Source organism: Tigriopus californicus, chromosome 5, assembly GCF_007210705.1.
Source record: "Tigriopus californicus strain San Diego chromosome 5, Tcal_SD_v2.1, whole genome shotgun sequence".
Lineage (NCBI taxonomy): Eukaryota > Metazoa > Arthropoda > Copepoda > Harpacticoida > Harpacticidae > Tigriopus > Tigriopus californicus.
In genome coordinates this window covers 12,578,538-12,593,986 of record NC_081444.1, presented here as the reverse complement: position 1 = coordinate 12,593,986, position 15,449 = coordinate 12,578,538, and the positions used below count along the sequence as shown (strand labels likewise).

The 15,449-nt window shown below is 41.8% G+C and overlaps 2 protein-coding genes across 2 annotated transcripts in view; both read left to right on the top strand.

Moving 5' to 3' along the window:
- The window catches only part of LOC131880442 (putative ankyrin repeat domain-containing protein 20A2), a 48,610-nt gene extending 38,553 nt beyond the window's left edge, over positions 1 to 10,057 (top strand). The window contains exons 2-12 of the mRNA XM_059227083.1: positions 56 to 289; positions 4,783 to 4,884; positions 4,974 to 5,171; positions 5,782 to 5,880; positions 6,011 to 6,224; positions 6,291 to 6,685; positions 7,660 to 8,085; positions 8,154 to 8,662; positions 8,899 to 9,344; positions 9,417 to 9,620; positions 9,695 to 10,057. Of these exons, the coding sequence (XP_059083066.1) occupies positions 77 to 289; positions 4,783 to 4,884; positions 4,974 to 5,171; positions 5,782 to 5,880; positions 6,011 to 6,224; positions 6,291 to 6,685; positions 7,660 to 8,085; positions 8,154 to 8,662; positions 8,899 to 9,344; positions 9,417 to 9,620; positions 9,695 to 9,933 (3,045 nt within the window). The 5' untranslated portion in view covers positions 56 to 76 and the 3' untranslated portion in view covers positions 9,934 to 10,057. The remainder of the gene's footprint in view (positions 1 to 55; positions 290 to 4,782; positions 4,885 to 4,973; positions 5,172 to 5,781; positions 5,881 to 6,010; positions 6,225 to 6,290; positions 6,686 to 7,659; positions 8,086 to 8,153; positions 8,663 to 8,898; positions 9,345 to 9,416; positions 9,621 to 9,694) is intronic.
- A 1,013-nt stretch (positions 10,058 to 11,070) lies between these two features.
- Positions 11,071 to 14,310, top strand: LOC131880444 (uncharacterized). Its single transcript, XM_059227087.1, has 3 exons — positions 11,071 to 11,239; positions 11,352 to 11,507; positions 13,978 to 14,310. Exons 1-3 carry the CDS (start codon positions 11,086 to 11,088, stop codon positions 14,202 to 14,204), a joined length of 537 nt encoding a protein of 178 aa, XP_059083070.1. The 5' UTR covers positions 11,071 to 11,085; the 3' UTR covers positions 14,205 to 14,310.
- Positions 14,311 to 15,449: the final 1,139 nt, after the last annotated feature.

The window sequence follows — 15,449 nt, the reverse complement described above, 5'->3', positions numbered from 1 at the left end:
TCCCAAATCAACCATGACACAAATACTGAACACGATTTGCTCTTTTTGATTCCAGGTGGCAAATGCAACAAAGCCCATGATGACGAATAAATCATCGGAAATCGAAGCTCTGCGCGAGGCCATTGACTTGGGTCAGACCGAAAAGGTCCTGGATATGCTCAAGTTGGGAGTGCCCATCGTCATTGATCAGGATGGTCAGACCGCACTCCATTTGGCCGCTTCAGCGGGTCATTACGAAATGGTCGAGGCTCTCATCCAAGCGGGATGCGACGTTGGAATCCAGGATTTTGTAAGTCATCACCCCAAATCTCATTCGACGACATCCAGCAGGAGAAGTGATGGGCCCATTAGCACCATGGCCAAGGACGAATCGATCCAGGCCTAGTTCATGGGTGATCGCGGACTTGATTCAGGGTTCAGACGAGACGCCGTTTCGTTTGATGGTCAAGATCAGAAGGGCGGCTAATTGGGAATAGCGATTAGTGACTGACTGATTGAAGCTTAATTAGAAATGTCCTCTTAAGCAGATAGGTTAAATCTAATGGCATGCTCTTCATGAACCGGTTTAACTTAAGGTCTCGTACCGGCGAAATTAAGTTTTGTTAATGAATAACGTGTTTGAAGTTCCGAGTTTGCCCTCCCACTTCGATTCAAAAACCTCAATTTGTGACAACTCCCGTCAGCTTAGGAGTGATTAATATCGGGGAAGTAGATCCTTTTTTGGTCTTTTTTATGGATGTTCTCAAGGGTACCTCAATCAGTCGGAGTGAAATTGCACACTCTCTCATGGCCGCCGAGTTTTTGTTTGGTCACACTTTTTAATTTCCTGACAAATTAAGACTGATAAACAATCGGATCTGGTCTTGATCTCATCTGTCTAATGGCTTGGTATCAAAAGAGGAAGTTGTTGCATGACGCGGCCAAGACGAGCATTAATCACACCCGTACACAAACTCTTTCTTTAGACTCAGCTCCTCATAAATTGGCAGAGTTGCTTTGCATTATATGTACATTCAAGCTGGTTGAAAAACCCAGGGCAATTGTCTTAATAAACAGAACGAGTTTTTTCCTCTTCTGACCGTCAGTCAATTCCTCAGTTGGTAGTTAGATGGAGATCAGTTCATGTCCAATGTGTGAATGTGAATGTATATCATCTTAAGAAGTTGTTCATTCAACAGATGTCAAAACGCCCGTCAAACCTCTCAAAAGGGGCGCACGAGAGGAGATTGGTATCATTAATATTGTGTATCATCTTGTGATGGAAGGCACTTATGTCGAACCCCTTGCTCCTATTTTAACCCCTTGTCTGACAGATGACGTGTTCACGGGGGAACGGGGGAAAAGAGTTGGAGTTAGAAAACCCTTTCGCCTTTCAAATGAGACAATCTCGACCACGACCGTACAGAGATGTAAACCTGCTCTTTATGACGTTGCTGGTGATAAAGATGCTCATTTAAAAAGAATAGTTTATGGACACCCCCTTTATCATCGAAGTCGTGAGTACGACCAAGGGTGATTCAATCGGGAGAGCACTTCCCATAGAGGTAACCAATGTAGAGGGACCCTATCCGATTTCTTAAATGAACTCTTTTTTTTTGTTCCAAGACACAAATGAAAAAAAAAATATCGGAAAGGTTTTCAAAGTGTGCTGGTTCCATCCCATCAACATCGTTTATTAACATAATGTAAGATGGTGTAAAAATAGTAGCAATTTTGCTATCATAGCATAGTGTGACTATTTCCAATCATTAAGATGGTTAAATGGTCATTTCACAGCAATTTCTGTTAGATATAGATTAGATATAAAAAATGCCTCCTAATTTCAGGATCAGAGCCATGCATGAACTGAATATTCTAGTCTTTACTCCTCTTTGAATTTCAACAGACAGGTTGGACTGATCGTTCCAATAATATCGGCGAAGACTACATAATTCGGTGGGTGGGAGTCCATTTATGGCATTGCCTTTTTGACCAGGAAGATTATTCAATGTTGACAAGTTGGAGCTCGCATGTCGTCTATTTAGTAGTCCAGCTCTCATGTATACCTATAAATGTAAGGAGGTGTGAGATAGCAAACTCAAGCCTTAGGATCAAGGGAGAGCTAAAAGTTAATTGCTGTCCGAGTTAAAGCCTTCGCCTCCTCTGATCTGAACTTTGGAGATTCGCATTTGAAGAGCAACTTTTTTTTGCCTTCCCCATAAAAAATCCAGACAAAGCAGACGACGTAGAGGTTGGAGCTTTGAAATTGCCAGGCACGATGAAATAATGCGCCGTGACGACAATTAATCAATTAAGGTTCAAGGTAGCGAAAAATGGCCACTCACAATCTTGAATTACCATTACTACTGAACCCTCTGAAGGGCTGCTCTTGAGCACCCAACAGTTATTTATCATGTTTGCCGTGTGCATTCACTTTTTGCCGGCAGATGTTGGTTGCTACTTATGAATATGTTTTGTAATTGTATAACAAACAATGAGGCCATCAGAACTCCAAGGTTCATTGGCAATCCTTCTGCTTGCAATCTTTTCCCCTTTGCCATGTCATCCCCGAGAAAGAAGAAAGTGCGTGAAGAATCTGGTTTACCCCGAACGTTCGATTTGCTTTTGCGGTGGGCTTCACTTGCATTGCTGCATGTTTCATTGCATTCAAACGTGAATGTTGGGTGTGTACTGTGTATGTGTGTACTGTGTGTATGCAGATGAACAATTCTGACATAATGACGGAGTGAAACAAATGGAGTATTTAAGTCAAATGAAGTTTGGCGTTCCAATTTCCCACCCGGGGAGAGTCATTTAAGCTCGTCGTCCGTTTCTCTTCGTCTCTAAACTTCTTTGAAAAAATAACACGCATGGATTTCTTGGTTTGAATATCCTTGGCGGAATTCTGATGGTGCCAAGATGACAAGGAGACTCAACATCACATCATTTCCTTCTCTTTGTTATCATTTCATTTCCAATCTCCAAATTTGAGGCCATTTGCTGAACGCAAACTGGAAGTGGACGAGAAAGAGAGAGAGAAAAAAAGTAATTGGATTCCGCTACATTTTTTGGGATCGGATTGTCCTTCACTTCGTTTCTTTGCACACTATTCAGGCTGATGTTGAGATGAGCTTCGATAAAAGTGAACAAGAGGGGGGGAGGGAGGATGTGAATTTGAATTCAACCGAACCCTGGATGCTTGGATGACGAGCCCATCCAATCTGGTTTTTGGCCACAATCACGGGTGAATTGCTCCTAAAACATCCATTAGTGTAATGCAAATGAAGGGATTCATTTGCCCGGACCTCGGGATCCAGTAGCCAAGGTTTAATCTTAATGGCTATCAAATTCACAAATGACTTTTATCAGGGACATTTCCTATCCAGCAACAGAGTGCAGAGACCAGAGATGAAAACTCAACGAGATCAATTTTGACAGCTATAAACTGGCAGAGAAAAACGCACCAATATCAAGCGAGACTGCTTCTTGGGTGATTATAGAGACCAATTTGCCCTGGAGGAGGCCAAGAATTGAATTTCAAATGAGTCCAACGGCCACTCAAAAATTATTAAGCGCTCTTGATTCAGTTTCGGGAGTTTTTATCAAGTCATAATTTCATGTCTTCATTTTAACACGTTAAATTTGTCAGACAGATGTCAGGGTGACCAGTTCGATCTTGGAAAAGAAACAACATGCAACCTCCTTTTTGAATCGCGCTACGATTCAATTGGATGGCAACATCTTAAGTCAACGGAACCAAACCAAAATATAAAAGCAATTGGGGTTTTGAAAACGGATATCGTTTGCCAATCATCGTCAACAAATGGCATGGCCACTCTAAACAACTCGTCACTGCCAAAGATAATCCTGGATTTGGCCGAGCTTTTCACACTTTATTTGGACAATTCGCCCATTACTACTTAATCACTTTGGGACCGGAACTTTGATCAGATTGGTATTTTGTCGGAATGCGTCTTGTGCGGAGGTTCACAAGAAATGCATGCACACAACCACTGGTAATACCTTGTTCTTGGATCGAGTAATGCCTTTTTCGTCTCTTCACTTTGAAAATGATGAAGGCAGCGATCTCAAAGTTTGAGTTTGAGCACTCAGTCACGATTTTGCATTCAAGAGTGTCTTAACTGCTGCCATGCTGGTTGGTTTCTGGTCACTGGAATGGTTGCCGTGCGCCGTGCCGCCATTTCAAGGGTGAACTTGTTGCTTCTATACCCATGTCGTCCCATTATTAGACTCAAATTTTGGCTCCCGCATTTTTCACGCAATTTCGGCTACTTTGAGAGAATGTTAGGCGATAATTCATTTTCGGACGAGCTTCCGCTTTTCAAGGCTATATATGCACCCAGATCAATCAGTTAATGGCTATGCCTGAAAGAATTCATTTAGGTAGAAGGTAGCTTTTGTAGACCCATTATGAACCCCAGAGCTAAGAACTCCAAGTTTAGAGCTCTGTTTGTAGAGATGATCGAGAGAGATAAACCAAGAGGCCTCATTCTTCATATTTGCCACTTCAGATCATTTAAAACAAACCTTGACTTTGAAAGATGAGCGTGACTTTCTTATCTCCATGCCCGAATCAGTCGCCAGAGTTGCAGACAATGCGATTCTTTGGTTTGAGCTAAAAGCAAATATCTAAAAGAGGTTGCGTTATAGCATTTGGACAAATTTCCGTTGTGCCAGGCCAAGAGTTTGCGATCCGAGTAAAGATCCTGAAATCTCGTCGATTTCGTTGTATGTAATATTTACATTTTACGATTAATTGATGAAACTCAAATACATTTTCAGACCGGCCATACAGCATTGCAAAGAGCTGCGGCCGAAGGACATCTCGATATCATCAAAACCTTAGTCAAGAATGGCGTAAGCGTTGATCATCAAGACGAAGTGGTGAGTACAATGAAATTCATGCAGCATGAAAATGAAAGATCAATTCGTTGCAAAACTTGGGTGTTTTCTTACGTTCATCATCATTTCAGCACGGAAATACTGCTTTGCACGAGGCTTCGTGGAAAGGTTTCAGCCAGTCTGTGCAATATCTGTGCAAATCCAAGGCCAATCCTTACATCAAGAATCGCGGCGGGTTCGCCCCACTACATCTCTGCTGCCAAAACGGCCACAATGAAACCTGCCGCGTTCTTCTCCTTAGTGGATGCAAACCAGATATAAAGAATAATGTAAGTGGAGCATCAAGGATGGTACAAATCATTGGTCAGGAGACATTAATATTACAACACAAGAAGTAGAAATGTACGAAGCCTGCAGCCCAATGTTCATGCTGAGGTTAAGACGAAATTCTAGTTAATCGTCATTTGCTTTATTGTTCATTTGCCCGCGTGCATAGAACTCACTAAAAAAGACCCCATACCCAAGGCAGTGTGGGCCTGCAAGGAGAGGCTGTGTATTGGTCAACAATTTGACCGTCAGTACTTTGAAGTACTTGAATTTCGGGGGGTAAATTTTTAAAAGTGAATGATTTTTGTGGTGCTATTAAATCTGGGATGCAAAAAGCAATTAGTGCAATTAATGCCAATTCTTAAAGAGTAACAACCATTTCTCAACCAATTTTTGACATGAACTTTTATTTTTGGACTTGTTTGCATACCTTTACATACATTTATCATACACTTTTGTCTGACTAAACCACCCACCTCAAGTGGACTTTCTCAAGCATTTGTTTTGCACAACAACCCGGAAGAGCTTTTAAGGTGTTTAGTAGCATTTATGACTCAAAAAATACAATAGATTCAGACAAAACAATGTCAAACAATCATTTCACTCTCGTAGTATGGAGATACGCCTCTTCACACTGCCGCTCGTTACGGCCATGCTGGCGTGATCCGGATCCTAGTCAGCGCTAAATGCAACTCATCGGAGCAAAATAAGGTAAGTGGGAATTAGCGAGTGTTACAAGCAACCAATTGTATGGTATCGGTGAAGCTCCTTCTCCACCATCAAAACATCAAATTCTTTTACGATCTTTATATTTGTGAGCCATATGTTATCTTGATTTCAGAATGGCGATACCGCTTTACACATCGCGGCTGCAATGGGTCGCCGAAAGCTGACCCGCGTCCTTTTGGAGTCGGGTTGCGATCGCGCCATGAAAAACAAGCAAAACGAAACGGCGGTGGAGATTGCAGCCCGTAAGAACCTGCAGGATGTGGTGCAGATCCTGCAATCCCCGCATCACTTACGCAGACCTCCCATGCCGGAGGATCACAAATTTGGTATATACAACAACACTTGAAGGATCTACATACTCAATGAATTCTGAACAACTCACATCTTTTTAGACCTGCCTGGAAAGTCTGTGGACGACTCCGATGACCTGGATGCCATTCATGTGGACAAATCCTACAACCCATATGGTCAGGATCGGGCCATGCTACCCCAACACCAATACCACAATCCCCAATCCAAACGTGAGCGTTCAAGCAACTCGAGTCAAGAGCGACTGAAGTTCGAAAGTCGCGAGAAGCGGAGAACGAAACCGCGCGAAGGAACGGGAGAAAAGAAAGACCAACGAAGGAGGAAAAAGCAATACCAGTATCAGGACTTTGAGGCCATGGCCTCTCCTTATAACCAGGACCTGGGACCTGGCGAGTTCCCTTTGCCTAACATAACGGAGCATGATCATAACGGACATGGAGAGCAACTCTTCATGGATCTGGCCGGAAACATTAAAAGGGTAGGTAGAACCATGTTTGACTTCAGTATTTTGGTGGCCGTGTGCAACCTGAGGAGTCTTGTATACAAACAATAGGGCTTGTCAAGTGAACGCGTTCATGAACAACTGACGTTATTCCATGGAGAAAATTCAAAGACAACATGCCCAGCCAAACCGCACTGTCCATGCTTTGAATTTTGACATTTCTTCCATTTTACCGCTTATCTAAGCAAATAGCATTATGGTATTAAGCAAATTTGGTAGTTCTTTCACCGAATTACACCAAACATGTTCATTTTGTTGCATTTTGTAACACAGCTCACTCAAAATCACTCGATTATTGAAAATTCAATGAGCGGATAGTGCGAGTGGACTGTGATGTGTGTCTCAGTTCTCCCTCCCCAAAATGCCCAAAATCAGGGTGCCGGACCACATTTTTCCTTGAATTTCTTTCACTTCACATGCCCCATTGTCATGGCCCATTCTGTCGTTCTTTGACGTTATTTAGGTGTGTCCTTTATCATTGAGGTGATGACGTAATCCTACTTGTCAAAAACAATGAGCAAATCGGGTGATTTGTTCGTTATGCATTTTGAGAATCAAGAATGAATTGCAACATAGCAAACAAACCTCGAAGCTAACTACAAAGGTCTATAATCTTAATAATCTTCATAATCTTAATCTTGATTATTAGCACAATCTTCGGGAATAGAACTTGCCCGAAAACTCCAGGTTCTAGGCCGTAGGTTGAGGCGCAAATTATTTGCAAACGATAATTTGGCCTTCCCAGGAATTAAGAAGTCTCAAAACATGACGGCTACATTTTGGCTGCTCCTAAAGGATTGAAAGACAAAAAGTGCAATAAACAATAAGATACTAAGGTTTCAAGTATGTCGTCACGTTTTTGTTGCTCCAAAACACAAATAATGCTCCTTTTTGAAGTGAGAATGATCGAGGGTTGACAAATAAATCAAATATTGTTTTGATCCTTTCAGGGTCCCGCTCCAAAAGGTCGAAGATGTGGGTGTGGCCCAGCCTTCCACAAATTCGAAAAGCGCCTTGACGTAGACAAGAAAGACATCATTGAGCACATTGACAAAAGCCACCACGTACTCGACAGTCGCTTGGCCTATTTAGAGAAGAAGACCAAAGACCAAATCTTTAGCCTCAATCAGGCCATGAAAGAGTCGTTTGCCCAAGAACGAGGGGAATGCCTGGATCGAATGGATCGCCGAGCCCTCAGAGAAAGGATTGCCATTGAACGACAACAAGTTTTGCGAGATATGGCCTTGAAAAGGGATCTCGCACTTTGGTTGGACGCCAAACTCAAGGACATTGAACGAAAGCACAAATTGGATGCCAAAAACTCGGCTCTTCTTCGAGCGATGGCAATCAAACGGTTCTCCAAGTTCACCAAATCGGTAAATACATATCTCAACTCAATTTCCAATTACACCAAATATAGCATCCAACTCCATTTTTTTACTAGACTTTACCAGGGACGAAGGTCGGAACTTTGAGGCGAGCTCACAGTGAGGAGCTCGTATCTGAGGTTGGATTCAATGCCCAAGATGACGAAAACAATGACGACCGACTTCTATCCGATCTGCTTCAAAGACACAAGAAGAAGAAGACCAAATCTCGAGAGAATTCCAAGATGCCCGAACCCTACAAAGGTCTTCAAGTCTCGGATCAGCCTTCACGGCGTCGAGTTCGCCGTAATAGCGCGGGTGACGAGATCAGCAGTATTTTGAATCATGAGACGTCCCACGGTTTGATTGTCATGGGAAGTCCTCTGGCCACCAGTGAGACGTTGGAGGAGAGTGGCAGCGATCTGAACTCCAGGCATTATTACTTCAACACTTCCAACGCAAGCCATAACATGGACCCATTGGACTCTGACGCAACCTTGCGCGTAGAATCCTCGGAGCGTGCCTCATCGAGAACATCTTCAAGTCTAAATACGACTGTGGTGACAAAGGTGGAAATGAATGAAAGGTGAGTTGACTCAAGATAACAACACTAAAGATATCGATTCTGTGTCTGAGGGTTAACGGTAAGCCAATGGCAAACAAGTCAAGGAGAAGGTTGTTGAAGGGGATCCATATTGCAGATTAACGTTAATTGTTTTTGTAAAATGTTTTCCCCTACTCTTCCACAACCTTAGCGTTGTCTGTGAAAACAGGATTTCGCAACTCGAAACTTTTACATTTATCTCTATATGTTCTGTTTAGGTCTCAGCTGTTTGACATAAGCCCAGAGGAACGCCTGGACTTTGTCGTCTGCGACCCAATGGGTCACACCAATGATCAAAACAATTACTACAACCACCCGGGAGTGATTCGGCCCATCCCCGGCCGACCTTTTAACTCACAGCATTCGCCACCCCCTTTGCCAGGACCAAAGCCCTCTCATCTAAGGTCACAAATTGCGTCGCAACAAATGAACCAGGCGCAAGATATGGCCGACTATTCTCGAAGGCCGGCCTTTCCATTGCCAAAAGATGAGACCAGTCACGTTCAAAGGGAGTTATTGGCCGCTTATCATTTGCAAGGCGCCGAAAATGCCTACATACCCTCATCTAACCACAACCTGAATGGCCTACCCTCAACTCGGCCTCAAATAAGCCAATTTGCATTCAATAGTCATGGTCTAAGAGCGACTTCGATGAAGCCAATGCGTAAGGGCTTTAAGCTAAGAATTGATTGGAATGACATTCTTGATTTGAGCTCGTTCTCCTATCAATTTCCAGTGGCTCCTCTGGAGGAAGTCGATTACGTGAGTCAGGATCAAATAGAGCCCAACGCCATGGATTTTGGGTCCAAGGCCGACTCCGATCTTCACCGGCAACTCCTTAACATCCCCATGACTTCGGAGGGCTCGCATGACTCGCATAATGACTCTGGTTACTCCACCAGATTAGGTTTTAGCGCCGGTCCCTCACCGTCGTTGTCAGGTGAGACATTGAATACTGACCCCCTAGTCTTTTGGCTATTTTCTAAGCTGTATTTGCTCGATTCGTTTGAATAGGGAGCCGTCCTGAAAGTAGCGATGGGGACAATCCTCATTACCCGCACTCTCATGCCCAAGGAACTGCAGCTCTTCTGGATCCAATGGCGATCAACCTGATGCCTCCAGAGTTTGAATTGCCGCCTTTATCGTCGGGGCAGGAGTCCAGACTTCAAGATGTCCAAGCACAGCTGCAAATGAGTCATATCAAGGAATCGGATCCGAGCAAGAAGTTCCCGCCCAAAGGCAGTCTGGTTTGAGACGTGCCATGATGTGTCCTTGGAAGGAGACAGAATCTGAATATTTTCATGAATTTTCGACAGATAAAACAAATTTGTCATTTGATTTGAATTCCTGCGAATTCCAATAAACAATTTGGTCAACAATGTACTCACCGATTTTACCTTACTACCTACTTACTACTTACTTACCTAGTGCTTCTAAACCCATGGATATCTTTTGGCAGTTGGCAAGAAATGTTAGAGCGCCTTGTGAATGATTCACATCTCAAAAACTAGATTGAAGGTTTTTCATGTCTTTGCCTCGTCCATTGAGGCTGGAGCTGGTTTTGGTTAGAATAAAGTTACCAACTCCAACAGTTCAATCCTTGTTTGCTCAGTTTTCTTGTTACTCAAATCATTGGCATGACTACTGGCCCTCATTTCTCCCCAATAGGGCTGCATGTCAAGTGAAGGAAATTCAAGGAAAAATGTGGTCCGGCACCCTGATTTTCACAGTCAACTTGCACCATCCGCCCATTGAATTTTCAAAAATCGAGTGATTTTGAATGAGCAGTGTTATTAAACCCAACAAAATGAACATGTTTGGTGTAAGTCAATGAAAGAACTATCAAATTGGCTCAATATCACAATGCTATTTGCTCAGACAAGCAGGTAAAATGAAATAAGTGTCAAAATGCAATGCATGCACAATGAGGTTTGGCTGGGCATGTTGTCTTTGAATTTACTCCATGGAATAAAGTCAAGCCCTATGGCTTAAACATTTCTTAATTATTAATTTGCAGCACCAAATGATTTTTTTTGGTTTTGTTTTTCACGGGCTTTTTTAACCGCTACAGGGAAGGCAATCCCCAGTACTATTAAAATGAAAGTTTATAATTCGTCTATTTATTGCCTTTCAATCTTTATATGATATTGTGTCTACCAATGAATTGAATTGGACTATGCGATGACCAGCTTCACTTGTCTGGTGCGGGTCACTGATAAAAAAGTTGGCCTACACCCTGCCCTTACTTTGAAAAAAAGATCGAAATTCAACGACCTTTGAAGACCCTTATCTGTTGTCTTCCCGTTGTCTAAACTGGGATTAAGTGTTCATCCCATTGAGAAAACAAACAAGGCCAAACGTGTGAGTCAACCGACAAGCGTTCTTATCGATACAATTTAAAAGGGATGCGTCCCGAAAGTGCATCGTCAGTCAAGCAAATCACTACGTCTGTGCCACATATCAAAATCTTCCGCCAACACGCCGGTTACCAATCAATCAATATGAAGTCGGTTTTCTTGACTTTCCTGATAACTGTTGCTCTCAACTTAGTTGCTGCAGGTACAAACTCTGCTCTTTGTTCAATTACTTAGCATCTATCTTGACCTAGCGCCCAGAATTAATTAATTCGACCCAGAACAATGAACGAACCTGATCTTACTGTTATTTTCAGAGAATTGTCATCAATGTGTAAACGACGAAATTGGAATAGAGACATTTTTTGATGATCCCAACGTCATGAATAATACCAAATGCTTGGATGACCTTGAAAATCTGGAAGAGAGTGCAAAGTGTACAAGGCACCATGTTTGCTACAAGAGATTAATTGGTATGAAACTATTTTTTATTACATTTGAAATTATTTTTCATCGCTTGACTGAATTATGTCATGCAGAACTTGAGAAGGCGATTCTACTCAAAGTTGAGGAAAAATGACAATCCTGTGGCAAATTGGAATGTTTTGAGGCAATCGATTACTTTTGAGAGAAGGAATGTTAATAAGGAAAATCACTTGACCACTGGTATTTCAAGAAATGTAGGGTTCCGCGGGTATAGATGATTTAGGGCAGGCACCCTAGGTCAGCTTTGGGTTCAAAAACTAATGTTGATCGATCACAATTCGTCGAAAGCTTTGATAGCCCTTGCCGTGGGTAGAAATCTTACTCTGTAGTAGTGGTTGAATTCATTGAATAAATGAAATAAAATCACAATGTTCTTGCCAGGGAGGGCACTTTGTCCCGGTGTGTTTTGTTTTGCCATAGATGGGCTCGCTGAGATCGGGAGTTGCAACATGTGACACTCTCCCATCCAAAGAGACAAGTTAAGCAACGGCATTTGAGCAAACGCATCCCGTTGGCTCTCTTCCTGTTCTCCATTAAATCCAGACACCAGTCTTATTGACTTGTCAAACTCTGGCTTTCTCAAGAATGTGATACCCACACGTGGTTTCGTGAGCACTTAGTTTGAATTGCGACGGTGTAAAATATTTACTTTTTCAATAGGAGATGCCTTCATGTTCCTCCAAATTGAGGTCAAATGCATCTTAATACGTCTTTTCACGCAGTTATGAGAGTTAGATCAAGTAAGATATAATCAAGACGATTTTTGAGACACTTGATGACCATGTTATAATCTCACATGAAATTTCATGGGTGCAAGGCCAATTTAACGGCCAATCACAACGTTAGGAATTTACCCTCTTCCACAAACTTTGTCCTCCTGACATACAAGTACTTTAGGAAGTTTGGCGTTTACAAATCCCGTTTTAATCCCCATCGAGGTGATTCTTTGGTGTTGTTGCATGCCAAATTCCCGTAGATCTGTCATTTTCTGGTTTAACCAAAGTCTAAAAAAAGTGAGATGTAAGAAAAAGGGGATATGCTTGATACTGAATAATGTAGATATAAGTAACATGATAAATCCTCTAACTTGATACATAGTTAATAAAAAAAGGCTTAGATTATTTTGAATCAATATATTGCAAATATTAATATCCTACTTAGAATAAATGATATCTCAAATGGCAAGCTTATTGTTTTAATAATATTCAATGAACCAAAAGTGATTGTCATAAATCTAGTTTATAGGTAGGTTGGCCTTAAATCTCAGGTAAAATCGGGAATTGATTAACTCACATTACGACCAATGAAGTTTGGCAAGCAAATGCACTAGACAAAAGAAAGACCCCATTTTGATGGGCATTAAGAGGGCCCTAACTTGCTCATCAAATGAAATTGTGTTGATCTTGTTCTAAGGGCAAAATATCAAGCATCAGGGTCAATTCCTAGCACACGCATTGATCATTTATTGGTCTTCCAAGGTTGAGATTGCATCTTTTGACATTTTTGAGATCGTCATCATACAGCTCAGAGGTAGTTTTCAGTACATCTTGCTTGATCTCTGGTACCCGTTTGGAAAGATATATTTAACTGCATTTTGGCCTTGATTTGGAAGAGTGTGAAGGCATCTACTGTTGAAAAAGTGAATATTTCACCCGGTCGCAATTCAAAGTAAGTGCTCACGAAACCACGTGGGGTATCTCAATTCGTAATATGTCGATCTACGCCTCACATTTCTTTTCTTTGATCTGGGCCGTACATTTATTCAACAGCCTTCACAACATCAGGGGAAAATTGGCCAAACAGCCCCTCTTTTGCTCAAACTGCAGGAAATAACATTCTGGCAAAGCAACAGTCTTCAAATCCACGTATTACAGTGAACGAATTATCAATGTTGGCCATATTTCTGTAGCTCCACGTAAACAGGGGGCTTTTTGGCATCTTTCCTTCAAGTTGTGCAGATGAATCGTCCAATGTACGACCCCGTTAGAAGGAGAAAAAATAGAGGTTCCGTAGGCGTAGATCAAAAAAGCAAGAAGCACGCAAGCTTATAATTTAGAGCAACACTTCCAAAAATTGAGCAAAAAGAGCTAAATATAACTCTTTCCAGCTTAATTCAGCCACCCACCTTGATGAATTTTTCACGTCCAACTTGGAACACAAAAAAACTCCATTTTTTTGAGTGCTTCAATAGTATATAGGTCTTTTGATGGAACAATAAAAGCATATCTTAACTTACCCATCCCTTGACCATTATGAATACACAAATAGTTGTGTTATTGTCAGACATTATGTCTCGTTTGCTTTTTTAGCCCTCCCTCTCAATGATAGACTACGATAGCCTCAGTAATTGATGACGCCAACTTGAAAACTTCTTTTCAGATTACTTCTAAACCATCCAGAGGAGCAGTAATATTATGCAAGGATTTGATTGATAAACAAAAAAACATTTGGTTTCAGTGAAGGATGAAAAGACTTTTGTGGAGCGAGGATGCCTGAATAAAACTGATTTGGGGTACGTCATTTTTGACGATTCGATAACGGATGAATGCGGTTCTACATCAATGTTTGGCAGTGATTGGAGTTTCTGCGTTTGCCAAGGCGATAAGTGCAATGGTGGTGGCACTGTTTTGGCAACTATAACTCTCACTGTTTTGGCAGCCCTGACATCCAAATTTGCTTACTAGCGTCATTAAACCTTGGGTCTTCAAAGAGCTTTGCTCATATTTTCGACTACGTATTAATTGATAAGTTGCATTGATGATTAAATAGAAAAATAAAAGTTGCGTGCTATCTCTTCCTCTTTAGAAAAAGGTTGGTGGGACAATTTGTCTACCAAATATATAAACGTTTCTCAATGGTGTCATGAAAGCTGCCTACTTAACGGAAATTTGAATTGCGTCATTTAATCATATACCTAATTTAAGAAAAAACAGAAGCTGTTTGGTGGGGTTGACATGGTTCCCTTGGCTTAACAGAGTGCTCTTTTTGGCCTTCTTAAAAACTCAACAAAGAAGAGTGTTAAGGAAGGCCAAGGTGATAACCTAGGAAGGAAAAGGATTTTTCATCACAACGCCGCTAACGTGTGTCGAAAGTGAGCCAATATCAATTCCTCGTTCAACGAGCCAACATCGTCCGTGTCCAGGGAAGTGAATATGGATTGTCGAAGGGACAATGTAACCGATAACCTCAGGTTTTGTTTTTTTCGTCCAGAAGGTATGTTAGATGTTACGGGTAAGATATTGCTTTGGTTTTATGAATGTTCTTGTCAAAATTGATGAGTGGACAGGGAAGCTTACAAAACGTGACTTGACCCTGATGGTGGAGCCCCGTATTAAAGGGGGAGTGACGACGGGACTATGTGACAGAAATGATAACATATAGTTAGGGTCGATTCGAAAACCAAGGTTAAAACACACACGTAAAAGATCCTCAGCCCAATTTTGACGGGAGCTAGCAAACCAGGATCCGGGTTTGTTTTGATTCGTCGGAGCCACGAGAGGGTTTAGGTCATTGTGCAAGCCAGAGGTGAAAAAGGGACTACAATTTGCGAGAAGGAAAACTCATCTGCAAAATGTAAAACCATAAATGAATGTCATGACGCCATCCAGAACACCTGGTTACTTAGAGAAGATTCGTGAGTGCTACGTCCGTTCTTTGGCTCTGACCGTTTTATATTTGTTATACCTTTGCCATGTTCTTTTATTATTATAAGGTCTATTGTCTAATTGCAGCCTTAAAATCTTGCACAGTTCATTGTTCACCAAGATGTTCGACGACCAGTAGTGTTCACGGTTGTATTTATGACACATCGGAACTTTTAAAATGTAACCTGGATATTCTGGGGTGAGTGATGAAACGAGTAGGATCTTGATGATAAATAGTGCTGGGGCGAGTCTGGCAGAAATCGGACTCGAGTTTTTGAAAGGAGG